Genomic DNA, 13,458 nt, shown 5'->3' with positions numbered 1-13,458 from the left:
AAGATCCCCTGGAGAAGGGAATGGCAACCCACTCCAACTGTTCTGGCCTGGAGATTCCCATGGACGTAGGAGCCTGGCAGGCTACAGTTCATGGGGTCCCCAAGAGTCAGAAGCGACTTCACTGTCACTTTTTCTTCTCCTGGACACCTGGGCTCATGCCCTGCCCTACCCTTCCTTGCCCTGGGGGGCCACCCTCAGGCGGGGAGACCTGGCTGGAGGAGGGAAGATGGCCCTGAGTTCCCTCTTTCCTCCCCCCTTCCACCCCAATCCTAGAACGTCCTGCCAACTCACCCAGCACTTCCCACCAGGAGGGCATTGAACGGAGGGTGCCCAGCAGAGGAGCTCCAGACTCCTCAGCCTCCCTGCGGGGGTAGGGGTGGGGTCCGCCCGGGGGCGTGACCTGAGGGTGGGGCGTGGCGGTGAGCCAGCCAAGCCCCGCCCCCGCTGCGGGCTCGGCCCCGGGCCGGGCGGAACCTGGAGGGTAGAGGTGGGTGGTGCTAGGCTGGGTCAGCTGAGTGACAGTCACGCGACAGCACTCCGCTCCGTGTGGCTTCCTGGAAGACAGGGAGTGATGAGCCGGGGTCTCCGAGTGTGGCAGGCCAGTGCTCGGCGGCCCGGGCAGGGGTGCGGGCTGGGGATGGTCGGTGTTGTCCTGGAGGAGGCCTTCCAGGATGGGGGGCGGGAACGGGGAGTTAAGTCCGGGGGCCCATCTTGGTCAGGAGGGCAGGCCTGCCCCGGGGGGCGTGGGGGGGCTTCCCGAGGCTCCGAGTCAGGCAGCCCTAGGGGGCTACTCGAGCCTGGGGTGACTTGCGGCCCCGGGGAGTCCACCGACGGGACGGGCACCCGAAAAGATGGCATGGCCTCTGGGGGAGCCGTGTCTCCAAGTCTCTCTCCACAGGACATGGAGAAGGAACAAGAGACGCTGCGGGCCTGGAAGGATCGCGTGGCGCGCGAGTTGGATCGCGTGGTGGCTTTCTGGCTGGATCATTCCCACGACCAGGAGCAGGGGTGCGCTCCTCGCCCTTCTGGGGGCCTTGGACTGGGTTCTTCTCTCCTCTGGAGCCCCCGCACCTCACTCTGGGCTGGCTGCCATCTGTGGGGCGCCGCCTCTGCCCCCATTCCCCTTCACCCCCCCACCCCCGACCCCGCGAACTCGGCTAATGCCAGCGTGTCCCACAGGGGCTTCTTCACGTGCCTTGGCCGCGACGGGCAGGTGTACGATGACCTCAAGTACGTCTGGCTGCAAGGGAGGCAGGTACGGACTAGGCGTGGCCGGGGGCGCCCGGGACTGGAACCGGCGCGCTGGGTCCTGCCTGAGTTCTCACACTGGGCAGGGATCGCGGGCTCACCGCCCTCCTTCTCAAGGCCCTGAGGACGGCGGCTCCCTACTTGAGCCATGACCCCTCCGCTCCCCCGCCCCCCACCCAGGTGTGGATGTACTGTCGCTTGTACCGCCAGTTTGAGCGCTTCCGCCGCCCGGAGCTTTTGAATGCAGCTAAAGCAGGTGCCCTCCCTCCCCGTCCCCGTCTCCCCAGAGGCCACTCTCGGTGATCCCGGCAGCCGCGTGGTGTTCCCAGTTGCCTGCTTGCCAGCCGGCTCTGGAAGCCCCCCAAGGACGCTGGGTGCCCACCGATGGGGAGGAAGGCGCTGGCTGGGGCACCCCCAACGCGCCTTCCAGCGTGACACCTTCCTGACCACTAGGTGGCGAGTTTTTGCTGCGTTATGCCCAAGTGGCACCTCCTGCAAAGAAGTGTGCCTTTGTGCTGACCAGGGACGGCCGCCCAGTCAAGGTGCAGCGGACCATCTTCAGCGAGTGTTTTTACACCATGGCCATGAACGAGCTGTGGAGGGTGACCGGGGATGCACGGTACCAGGTGCGGGGGAGGATGGGCACGCTGTACATCTCCGTGCCCTCACTTCACTGGCTCCTGGCGCTTGGGTGCGGGCCAGATCTGTCCTTAACATCAGTCCTTTCTCTGGGCCCGCAGGGCCTGGGGCTGCCAGTCACACCCACTGTTATTGCTGTTATTGTCACTGTGTGTCCTCCCTCCCCCAGAGGCCCTCCCCCAACAACCCCCACAGAGGCCCTGGGCACCGTTCAGTTCAGTTCAGTCACTCAGTCGTGTCCGACTCTTTGCGACCCCATGAATCGCAGCACACCAGGCCTCCCTGTCCATCACCAACTCCCAGAGTTCACTCAGACTCACGTCCATCAAGTCAGTGATGCCATCCAGCTGTCTCATCCTCTGTCGTCCCCTTCTCCTCCTGCTCCCAATCCCTCCCAGCATCAGAGTCTTTTCCAATGAGTCAGTTCTTCGTATCAGGTGGCCAAAAGTACTGGAGTTTCAGCTTCAGGATCAGTCCTTCTAATGAATATTCAGGACTGATTTTCTTTAGGATGGGCACAGAGGTGTTACCAAACCAGACTTGGGCCCATGTGCAGTGAAGGCAATTCACTGACACCAGGTGGTGGGGAAGGAAAGTGCAGCATTTATTCCAAAGGGACAGGGTAGGTCCTGCTCAAAACACCTTTCAGAGAAGGGTTTAGGGCAAAATCAAGGAGGAGGTCGCAGGGCTTAGGAACATTCTTCTGATTGGCTGGTGGTGAGATAACCAGGAGGGAGTTACAGGATCCACTTTCTGCTTCCAATGGTCTGGGCTCTATGTGACAGTGGGCAGCATGTACTTAAGTTCTTCCCCCTGGTGGGTGTTTTAGTTATGTGCAAAACAGCTTGAGGATACAACTCAGGATTTTATTTATGGCTCTTGGGGAAGACTTTAGTCTAAACTTATTGTTTTGTCTTGCTTATCAGTTTTCCTTTGTTTCTGCATTTCCTCACTTCTTTGATTAAATGTGCTCCTTGGAACTTGGAAAGGCCTAGGAGGCTAACGCTTTTCAACAAACAAGAGGTGGGGGACCCTGGGGGGATCAACTTCCCGCCCCCCTCCACCCCGGCTCTGCAGGGTCCTGCTCAGAGGGACCAGCCCTGCCCTGGCTGGGAGGGTGCTCCTCCCTGGCCCCCTAGTCTTTCAAAGCTGACCTCACTGCCTGGGCATGGTCTGCAGCCCCCAGCCCAGGAGCCCTAGCACCCAGCCCGGGGCCAGGCCTTGGCAGGAGTGTCTTAGAAGCTCAGCCCAAGGGACCTGGGCAGACCAGACTGGATGGGGTGCAGCCTCAGCCTGGGTCTCCCCTCATCACCTCCACCCCCAGAACGAAGCCATGGAGATGATGGATCAGATCGTGAGCTGGGTGCGGGAGGACCCCTCTGGGCTGGGCCGGCCCCAGCTCCCTGGGGCCCCAGCCTCAGAGTCCATGGCGGTGCCCATGATGCTGCTCAACCTGGTGGAGCAGCTTGGGGAGGCGGACGAGGAGCTGGCAGGCATCTCTGCGGAGCTGGGGGACTGGTGCGCTCAGAGGATTCTGCAACATGTGCAGGTGGGGGCAGGAGGCAGACGCCGGCTGCCAGACCAGTCCTGGGGGGCTGGGGCACAGGGTGACCCCAATTCCCCACCCCCACCCCCGAGCTCAGTCATCTCCGATTCTTTGTGACCCTATGGACTGTAGCCCGCCAGGCTCCTCGGTCCATGGGGATTCTCCCAGGCCAGAATACTGGAGTGGGTTGCCATGCCCTCCTCCAGGGGATCTTCCCCACCCAGGGATCCAACCCAGGTCTGCCGTGTTGCAGGCAGATTCTTTACCATCTGAGCCACCAGGGAAGCCCACTCATGTGCTGGGGGTCTATTTTACAGATGGGGAGACACAGGGAGGTGTGGCCCAGAACCCTTGGAAAGGGTGGGGGAGGCCGCTGGGGAGCCAGGTTGGGGTGAGGGCAGGAGGGTGGGGTCCAAACCCCCAGGCCCATCAGGGAGCATGAAACCCAGACCCAGCTTCCTCCCAGGCCTCTGGACAGCCAGGTCGGCCCAATCTCAGTCCCCACCATTCAGTGTCTTCCGGGACCCAGGCCCAAAGCAAGTTCCAGACCCTTGGGAGTGAATCAGCTCCTTCTCAAAATCCCCTTGCCCACCCCCGCCAGCCCACCCAAGCCTGCAGATGAGGAGGGAGGGGGTGGAGGGGGTTGCTGAGCACTGAACCCCCTTCTGCTCCTCCCTCTGCAGAGGGGTGGGCAGGCTGTGCTGGAGAACGTGTCAGAGGATGGTGAGGAACTCTCAGGCTGCTTGGGGAGACACCAGAACCCAGGTGAGGAGTGGGAGTGGGGTGGGCTTCAGATGTGGGGACTGCCTGCCTCCCTCCACACTGGGCACCGAGGACCAGGCAGAGAAGCAGGGATGGGCCTGCCATGCTGGGGGGCATGGCTCAGAGCAGCCCCCACTGCTGGCAAGAGAGGAAGGGAGTCAGCATACAGCGCAGGGGGCTGGAGCCCCCTACCTGGGGGAGACCGCGCTACCTGCCTTACCCTGAGCCCTCACCAGGCCACGCGCTGGAGGCTGGCTGGTTCCTGCTCCGTTATGCCATCCAGAGAGGTGATGCCAAACTTCGAGCCCACGTGATTGACAAGTTCCTACTGTTGCCTTTCCACTCTGGATGGGACCCTGAGCATGGTGGCCTCTTCTACTTCCAGGATGCTGATGGCCTCTGCCCCACCCAGGTGGGAATGTGCCCAGGGCTGTCCTTAAACCATTTCACAGAGTGCGGGGCCCAGGGAGACCCCAGTGGTCCTCAAGCTCATGTACACAAGGAGACACATGTCCCTCCATCTTGGAAAAGTTCGTTGGATGATTCTAAGCCATCAGCACTGAGGGCAGATTTGTGTGTGATCATTACGTCTGTGTGATTATGCCTTGATCCCACTGAGGTCCACAGAAGGTGGCTGAGTTGGCCACTGGCAGGAGCTGACTGTCCAAGGGGCCCTAGACAGACTGATGAGACAGCCAGGGTTTGGATTCCAGGGCTTAAGGGGAGCCTGGCCCAGCCCTGCCCTTCCAGCTCAAGAAGCTAGTGCCAATCTGCCGGGTGGTCAAGGCCTCCATAGACGTCCATGTCACAATGAAGCTCCAAGTGCCTGGGCCAGATGGAGTCTTAGCCAGGGCCTGAATGATGGGGGTGACCTTCCTGCTGAGAGGGGTGGCGGAGGGTGGGACCCAGGTTTCCAGATGACTCCTCTCTGCTCCCAGCTGGAGTGGGCCATGAAGCTCTGGTGGCCACACAGTGAAGCCATGATCGCCTTCCTCATGGGCTACAGTGAGACTGGGGACCCTGCCTTGCTTCGCATCTTCTACCAGGTGGCCGAGTACACCTTCCACCGGGTAAGTGCTGCTTCCTGGTCTCAGCAAAGGTGTGGAAACTGCAGACTGGGCGGGGAGGGCGAGTCTTCCTGCACATCCCCCGCTTGCCCCTCAGCAGACATGGAGGTCCCAGCCCCAGTACCCTCTGTTGAGTCAACAGAGCAGCCCCTTCCCCACTGGAGCTCACATTTTGCTGGCAGTGGCTGACCATAAACAAGTAAACAAGCAAACAGAGATGGGGCTGAGAGCTCTGGGAAATACATCAAGGTCGGGGGCTGCAGGCGGGGCTGATGGGAAGGAAAAAAGCTGGAAGGGGTGCTCAGCAAAGAGGGGTCAACCTGACTCTGGGGTTCATGGGTGCCGGGGCTTCGGAAGGGGAGGCCATAGGGCCATGGGCCAAGTCAGGGAGATGGCGCAGTGGCTGTCATCCTGGCCAGTGAGTGGGGGCCTGACCCGGGGTGCAAGATGCAACAGGAGCAGGGCTCAGAGTCTGGCTGAGTGGGAGGAGTCTGGACTGGCCACAAGTGTTTGGGTGTCATAAGGATATAGATGATATATACTGCAAGCCACGAGGCAAGGTGAGCTTTGAGGACAGAAGGAAAAGAGAAGAGGGAATAGGAGGGCCCAGCAAAGGAGACAAGAATCAGTTGTGAGGCAGGAAGGGAGCCAAAGACTCCCCTCCACTAGAGGCCCGAGCACAATGAGTGGAGTGATGACCTGTGCCAGCCATGGCTGAGAGGCACCTTGGGGGCTGAGCCTGAATGAAGGAAAATTCCCAATGTGTTTCGAAAGCCACAACTCACTCCATCAGTAAACCCCAGTACAGGAAGGATTACAACAGGGAGTCTTACTTGGTGGTCTGTGGGTTTTGCGACCTGGGAGAAAATTCTATCTTTCTTTAGGCTAACCTCTAACTGAAATCCAGTATTTGCTTCCATCATGAATGAAAGCACAGTGGTATTAGCAGTGTCTGACTTCATCACCAGTAGACATCCCAAATGTGTTCACATTATATTGTAGTTCGAGGGGCATCTCCCAGTATTGCACATATTCATCATTACTTCCAAACACAACAGTCACAAGACCCGGGGTGATATATGTTAATATTGAATGCATTCAAAAGAACCTGTGTTCGAGGCCATTGGTGTTAACTGCATAAAGTGAAATTTAAGGAATAAATTGTCAAAAAAGAGAGATGGCCATCGAACAATCAGGAAACTTATAAACAGATCAGTCATTATGCACTGATCATCATAACAGAAGACAGGAAATTCAGACATCCACAGAAACGCTGGACAGGAAAACAGTTCAATCTGTCCGTGTCAGATAAAATAGTTGAATAATGTGAGGACATGAGCAGTGTCACTGGAAAGATAGAATGAATAGATACTAGTGTTACCTGCTATGAAGAGGAGTAGACCTATTCACAGGTCGACATTTAAAAAGATTTTGATAGTGGACTTCAGTGTCACTGACTTCTTCCACAGTCCTGAGAAGGGATTCCACTCAGGTCTCTATCTGGGGAGGAAAGAGAAGGGTCTAGGCCAGGGGTCTGGAGTCTACCCTGGAGCATCTGCAAGAAACTGTGGGCAAGAGAGAAGAAAGGAATTCGGAATGGGTCAATACAGCTGCTGGGCAGGGTCAGGCTTCAGGGGGCTCCAAGGGAGAGGGAGGTGTGTTTGGGACCTGTGACAAGCAAGGCTGGAGTCAGCTCAGTGCTAGATATCTACAATCTCATCAACTGGAAGACAGGCCTGTGAAGCAGAGAACAGGAACTCAAAGGGAATCATCTGTTACAACGTTACATGACAGGTCAGCACTTCTATTCTCTTTCTTTAAATCAATTCTGTTGAAGTGCAATTAATATTTTAAGAATCCATTTTAAGTATTCAGTTCACTGAGATATAGCAATGTATATATCTGTGTTTAGTACCTAAATTGTACCTGACTCTTGCGGCCCAATGGACTGCAGCCTCCCAGGCTCCTCTGTTCATGGGATTTCCCAGGCAAGAATACTGGAATGGGTTGCCATTTCCTTCTCCAGGGGATTTTTCCCGATCCAGGGATCCAACCCAGGTCTCCTGCATTGGCAAGCAGGTTCTTTTGCACAGAGCCACCAGGGAAGTACCATATATATATCTGTATAACTACCAGCATACTCAAGATATGGAACTGTTCCATCATACCCAAGGAGGGTTCTTTTATTCCATCTTGCAATGTTTCATCTCACAGTCAGCAGCCCCTTTCCAAAGTGGGGTATCTAGGTGCCCACTTCGGCTGCAGAAAAAGGAAAAGAGAAAGCCCTTTGTGTTCATATTTGTCCAGGACGCGGGATCTAACAGCACTGGTTCTGTAGTTACGGTATCTGGGGTCTGCCCGGGCTCTGATCCCGAGTAGCGCTTTAGTGGGACGGGTGAACACTTATTCCCCAGGCGTCTGTCATCTGGGCAGCTCCTGCCGGCGCTGCTTGTCACTGCCTTGTTATTGCAGTTTCGCGATCCAGAGTACGGGGAATGGTTTGGCTACCTGAACCGAGACGGGAAGGTCGCCCTCACTATCAAGGGGGGTCCTTTCAAAGGTGAGTTGGGGACAGGGCGAGGCCTCAGGGGCTCAGGGCACTTCGTTGTCCCCAGCTCTCCCAACCCGCTGTCCCGCCTCTCCCCGTAGGCTGCTTCCACGTGCCGCGGTGCCTGGCCATGTGCGAGGAGATGCTGAACAACCTGCTGAGCCGCCTCGCTCCGGCCTCAGCCCTCAGCACCCGGTCTCCGCCCGCTGGTCCCACCCGCCCGGGCGCAGAATAAAACGAAGCCTGTTACACTGTCTGTGTGTGTGAGCTTCCGTGGGGTCGCGGGAGGTGGGGAACGCCCGCCGCCTTCGGCTGGAGGGCACCTGCTCGCCCGGCCAGTGACCCACCCAGAGCGCTGGAACCTCCCACCTTGCCAAGAGGCCCGCCCCGCGCCCGGGTTTGCCCGGCCATTGGCCCGCCCCGCCTAGAGACCCCGCCCCGCCCTTGGAGCTCCCTGCGCATTAGCCGAGCACCCAGGAGGGTGGGTCCGGCAGCGCGCCACTTCCATCCGGTGGACGGGCCAGGCGCGCGCCGCCTCTTCCGCCACCGCCCCCGCGATCCCGGACCTAGCTCCAACCCTAGCCGTGGCCTGGCAGCCCCGGTGTCGCTCTGAAGCGCGGCGGCAGCCGACTGCGCGTTCACGACCCGCTGGGAGCCGCGAGTCCCGCCGCCGTTATGAACATCCGCAATGCGAGGGTGAGGGGCCGGGGCCGGAGACGGTCCGCGCCGCGTGGGAGCGAGGCCCAGTGGCCGCGTGCGCATGCTCCCGAGGGGCCCGGCCGAGCCCCAGGGCCGGCCGCCTGGATCGCCTGCGGCCGCCCGGCACAAAACAGTGAAGGCCACCGTTCCCGTGGGGTTGGCCCTCCCCACAGATGAGGCCAGGGGTTCAAAGCCGGGGCTGCGAACCCCTTTTTCGGGGATGTCGGGGCTCCGTGGGATGGTGTTGGGGAGCTTCCTGGCGCTCACGTCCGTTCCTGGAACAGTCAAGTTTTTGCCCGGCAGCCCTGGCCCAGGACTGTGCAGAGACAGATAGTCCCAGCTCCCGCCCAGGTCTGGGGGTGGGGGTGGAGGGTCGGTGAGTAGACAGCGAGCAGGGCTCCAACAGAACCGAGGCCTACTTAGTGCAGCCCCAGGCCTGACCGCGTTCCACTGCCCTCCTCCCTCGCAGCCAGAGGACCTGATGAACATGCAACACTGCAACCTCCTGTGCCTGCCTGAGAACTACCAGATGAAATATTATTTCTACCATGGCCTCTCCTGGCCCCAGGTGGGCGGCTGTTGAATTTGGGGACTGGGTCAAGGCCAGGGAATTCCCACCCTGGGTTGGCTGAGACCATGAAGAGTCCCAGGGGGACACCTGGGTGAAGGAGGCCTTGAGTGTTGGCTTCATCTGGGGTGGCTGGGGGTGGAAAGGAGGTGCCTGAAGACGGGAGACGAACAGGGCCAACCTAGGAGCAGAATTACCACCTGTCTGCCCACCTCTTCCCGGTTAAGAACAAGGGGCACCGTGTGGTATGGGAAAACAAGGCCACATTGCCTGGAGGTCAGGAGCTGTCACTGAACTCCACCCTGGCCTGCTGTCCATCATGGCCAGGGCAAGAGACAGGCAGTGGGGCCAGGTGTCCACTAAGGGCTCCTCCAGCTCTGATAGAAATTTGTTTTCTGCCTCCTCTTTCCTCCTGTCTTTTAGCTCTCGTACATCGCTGAGGACGAGAATGGGAAGATCGTGGGGTACGTCCTGGCCAAAATGTGAGTCACCAGAGGCAGAGAGACAAAACTGGCGCCTGACCTGCGGGTGGGGGAGGAGGGACACTGACATCTGCACATGTCTGATGGAGGCTGCCTGGGTTGGGTTGTTTTTTGTTTTTTTTTTTCTTTTTGAAATGAATAGACTGTTCTTTAGTTCAGTTTGAGCTTTAGAGGAAATGTGAGTGCAAAATACACTCTCACATAACTCCTTCCCTGTCTTTCCTGGTTGCCTCTCTTACTAATATCTCCTGGTACATCTGTTACAATATTGCTGCATCATTATTAAAGTCCATAGTTCACAGTAAGTTTCATCCTTGGAGTCATATGGACAAATGTATAACAACATGTATTCACTACTATAGTATCACACAGAGTAGTCTTAGTGCCCACCGAGTTTTCCGTACTCCACCTGTTCATCCCTCCTCTCTCCCCAGGGAACCACTGATCTCTTTACTGTCTCCATAGTTTTACCTTTTCTAGAACATCCCATGATTAGAATCATACAGTGTGTGGGCTTCCCAGGTGGCTCAGTGGTAAAGAGTCTGCCTGCCAGTGCAGGAGACACAGGTTCAATCCCTGGGTGGGGAAGATCCCCTGGAGGTGGAAATGGCAACCCACTCTAGCACTCTTGCCTGGAGAATCTCCATGGACAAAGGAGCCTGGTGGGCTACTGTCCATGGTGTCGCAGAGTCGAACACGAGTGACTGTATACGTACCTCAACATACAGTGTAGCCATTTCAGACTGCCTCTCAGTCATATGCATTGAAGTTTCCTCCATGTCTTTTCCTGGCTTTATAACTCCCTTCTTTTTAGCACTGAATAGTGTTCCATTGATACTGCACATGTCTTTTGTCTGCTGCCTGGGGTCTGGAGAGCCCTGACTCTTTCCCCTACCCGGGATCTGGGGGGCACTGTGGGGTTTGCTCCTAGCCTCTCTTTCTTCTTGATCTAGGGAAGAAGACCCGGACGATGTGCCCCATGGACATATCACCTCGCTGGTGCGTAGGACCTCCCCACCCAGGCTCTGGTGGGCATGGAAGTTAGTTGGAGCTGCCTCTGAGGTCCCACTTTTCTGCCCCTAGGCTGTTAAGCGTTCCCACCGGCGTCTTGGCCTGGCTCAAAAGCTGATGGACCAGGCCTCCCGAGCCATGATTGAGAACTTCAATGCCAAATATGTCTCCCTGCATGTCAGGAAGAGGTGGAAGCCGGGGTCAAAGGAAGGGGGGTGGGGGCTGCTGTCTTGATACGGGTCCTGGGCTGCCTTGGCTTTTGGAGAAGACTGGGAGGTGGGATTTGTGGGGAGCGGGACTGGGAGGATGGGCAGGACCTGGACGTGTTGTCCCTGTCTGGCCTGGTCTGTAGAGCTCAGCACAGCCTTGTTCCCCTACAGTAACCGGGCAGCTCTGCACCTCTATTCCAACACGCTCAACTTTCAGTAAGTAGATCTAGATGTTTCTAATGGGAGTGGGACAGTCCCCAGGTCTGGCTTGCCCAGGTGGCTGAGATGGGCTGAGCTACTTTCTGGGCATGAGGGTGGGCGGCAGCTAGAGCTAGGGACAGGCTTTGGCCTTCACTCAGAGACAGTGACACCCACCTGCCACTGTCTGTTCGAGATGTGTTGTGGGCCTAGAGGACATTTAGTGTTTCTTGCTGGGCAGAAGAGGACTACCTGCTGCTGGTGGGGGCCAGGTGAAGGGCAGCATGGTGAAGGGATTCAGAAGTAGAGACAAGGACCCAGGACAGGAACAGGACTGAGAGTGACCTGGCACCTAGAAGCATCTCAGCAGAACCAGAAGAAAGGGTAAACCGAAGCATATTGGTGCAGGAAGGGTGCAGCAGAGGGGTCTAGAGCCCTGGGTGTCCTAGTGGGTGAGAGCAGTCCGCTCAGTGTGCCCAGCACAGGACACAGAGAGCCTGGCCAGGAACTGCCCTGCCCAGGGCATTGTGGTGAAAGCTGCTGGGATGGGCTGTTTGTGGAGAGCCCACTGAGACAGCCTTAGCTTCAGCTTGCTTAAGGAAGGGAAGGACCTACGGGCTGGGCATCTGAGGATCTTTGACCTGGATGCAGACTCCCCTGCTGGTTGACAGTTCCCGGGTCTGAAGGCTGGCAGGGCCTTTCTGGGCCATCCAAGAACACCAAGAACAGAGACCACAGCACCACCCCCCGCCGTTTCCAACTGTTCAGCATGGGAGCCAGCCAGCCATGCATGCCCAGGAAATGACAGGGAACTGGGCAAGGAGGGGTAGGGTACTACCACATGCAGGGGCCGTGGTTCCCAGGAAACCACAGAAATAGATCCTTGGGAGCCAGGTTAGGGATGAGGTGGGGTGGCAGAATGCCAAGGGTGGGAGGGAGTCCGGCTTACTGTCGGAGAAAGCAGATGGAAGGCCACGTCGGAAATGTCTCCAAAGGGCCTTTGGGGGGCACTGACACCCCGTCCCAATGGCAGATGGCACCAGAGGGTGGAGGAGAATGCCCCCAACTCGGTTTCTCCTCCTCCTCTCCACCCCGCCCCCCCCCCCCCCGCCCCCAGGATCAGTGAAGTGGAGCCCAAATACTACGCTGACGGGGAAGATGCATACGCCATGAAGCGGGACCTCACCCAGATGGCCGATGAGGTGAGTCCAGTGGGGCCAGGTCCACCGGCCCCAAGCAGGCTGAGTGGGGTGGCCTGAGGGAGTTGGAGGTGTCCTGGTCCTCTTCGCCTCAGCTGACAGGTGGGGAGCCAGACCTTGGCAGGGCTTTAAAGAAGGCTGTCATCGGGCCAAGGCTCCATTTTCTGAGGAGGAGGCCTGTCCTGCCCAGAGGCCGCTGTGACAGGACAGTCTGGATGTGCTGAGGCATGGGGCTGGGGATGGCTGCAGCTGGCTCCAAGGCTGAGGAGATAGGGCTCTGCCCAAGGCTCCATGGGGGCCGGGGCCATTCAGAGGGCTCCACAGCAGCTGCGTGAGGGCGTGTGAACACCTCCACTTCACTGCAGAGGAAACAGGCCCAGAGGGGGCAGTTGCCGGGACTAGCCCTGGGTCTCAATGCAGTCCTGTGTTTCCTGCCCTGCCTGCACCCCCAGCAAGAGACCAGAAACGGGCAGTGGGAGTGGGCCCTCATGGTCTAGAGACTTAGGCCCTGTCTCCTTCCTCCCACCTCTCCTGGGCTTCCCGTGGCAGCTGAGGCGGCACCTGGAGCTGAAGGAGAAGGGCAGGCACGTGGTACTGGGCTCCATCGAGAACAAGATGGAAGGCAAGGGCAACTCGCTTCCAAGCTCAGGGGAGGCCTGTCGTGAGGAAAAGGGCCTGGTTGCGGAGGACAGCGGTGGTGACAGCAAGGACCTCAGCGAGGTCAGCGAGACCACAGAGAGCACCGACGTTAAGGACAGCTCAGAGGCCTCTGACTCGGCCTCCTAGAGCCCGCACCTGCTCCCCTCCCTATCCTGGCCCGCCCATCCCATCCTCACCGCAAGAGGTTTCACAATAAACTCACCCAGTGGCCTTGGGGAGTTCACGTGTGCGAGTGTGCACCTTTTGGGTGGTGTGTGCATGCCCAGCTCTGGCTCTTGTGTTCTTCTGGATGTGGACCTCACAGCCTTTTGGCACAGTGCGTCCTGCAAGCCCTCCTAGAAGGGAAGAACTTTGTCAGGGTTTTGGAGAGGTCTGATGGCTTTGAACCATCTTTGGGTCTGGGGGGGTCGGGGAAAGAGACCCCGGAGTTCTGGAAGCCTGAGCCTTGCTGTGCTGCTACCCTGCCAGGCTCCAGATGTGGGAGTCCAGCGGGTCATTGACCTTATCTACCATCTCAGTAGTGGCCCAACCAGCTCCCTAGTTCCCCAAGCCCTGGCAAGTGTCCTTGATTCCTCCCTCCCCTGCAAACTAACAGATCCACCAATTCTGTGTGTTTGATCAC

General features: G+C 58.2%; 2 protein-coding genes across 3 annotated transcripts; both read left to right on the top strand.

The window, feature by feature from the left end:
- The first annotated feature begins 520 nt into the window (after nucleotides 1-520).
- RENBP (renin binding protein) lies at nucleotides 521-8,066 on the top strand. Of its 2 annotated transcripts, none has more exons than XM_024987994.2 (11): nucleotides 521-624; nucleotides 899-1,008; nucleotides 1,180-1,255; nucleotides 1,429-1,504; nucleotides 1,702-1,874; nucleotides 3,212-3,436; nucleotides 4,117-4,198; nucleotides 4,432-4,607; nucleotides 5,134-5,265; nucleotides 7,735-7,822; nucleotides 7,912-8,066. In XM_024987994.2, exons 2-11 carry the CDS (start codon nucleotides 902-904, stop codon nucleotides 8,043-8,045), a joined length of 1,269 nt encoding a protein of 422 aa, XP_024843762.1. In that variant the 5' UTR covers nucleotides 521-624; nucleotides 899-901; the 3' UTR covers nucleotides 8,046-8,066.
- A 313-nt stretch (nucleotides 8,067-8,379) lies between these two features.
- NAA10 (N-alpha-acetyltransferase 10, NatA catalytic subunit) lies at nucleotides 8,380-13,054 on the top strand. Its single transcript, NM_001046511.2, has 8 exons — nucleotides 8,380-8,506; nucleotides 8,979-9,077; nucleotides 9,501-9,559; nucleotides 10,513-10,558; nucleotides 10,643-10,758; nucleotides 10,951-10,995; nucleotides 12,095-12,179; nucleotides 12,726-13,054. The coding sequence occupies exons 1-8, from the start codon at nucleotides 8,486-8,488 to the stop codon at nucleotides 12,960-12,962; spliced, it is 708 nt and encodes a 235-aa protein (NP_001039976.1). The 5' UTR covers nucleotides 8,380-8,485; the 3' UTR covers nucleotides 12,963-13,054.
- Nucleotides 13,055-13,458: the final 404 nt, after the last annotated feature.

The sequence above is a fragment of the Bos taurus genome, chromosome X, assembly GCF_002263795.3.
Source record: "Bos taurus isolate L1 Dominette 01449 registration number 42190680 breed Hereford chromosome X, ARS-UCD2.0, whole genome shotgun sequence".
Lineage (NCBI taxonomy): Eukaryota > Metazoa > Chordata > Mammalia > Artiodactyla > Bovidae > Bos > Bos taurus.
Note: the sequence above shows the minus strand (reverse complement) of the source record. Positions and strands in the feature narration are given on the sequence as shown.

Coding starts and splice junctions, on each gene's coding strand:
- RENBP (XM_024987994.2), top strand. CDS start 902: ATGGAGAAGGAACAAGAGACGCTGCGGGCCTGGAAGGATCGCGTGGCG. Junction 1,009..1,179: donor TCCCACGACCAGGAGCAGGG/GTGCGCTCCTCG, acceptor CGTGTCCCACAG/GGGCTTCTTCACGTGCCTTG. Junction 1,875..3,211: donor CCGGGGATGCACGGTACCAG/GTGCGGGGGAGG, acceptor CTCCACCCCCAG/AACGAAGCCATGGAGATGAT.
- NAA10 (NM_001046511.2), top strand. CDS start 8,486: ATGAACATCCGCAATGCGAGG. Junction 8,507..8,978: donor TGAACATCCGCAATGCGAGG/GTGAGGGGCCGG, acceptor CCTCCCTCGCAG/CCAGAGGACCTGATGAACAT. Junction 9,078..9,500: donor ATGGCCTCTCCTGGCCCCAG/GTGGGCGGCTGT, acceptor CCTGTCTTTTAG/CTCTCGTACATCGCTGAGGA.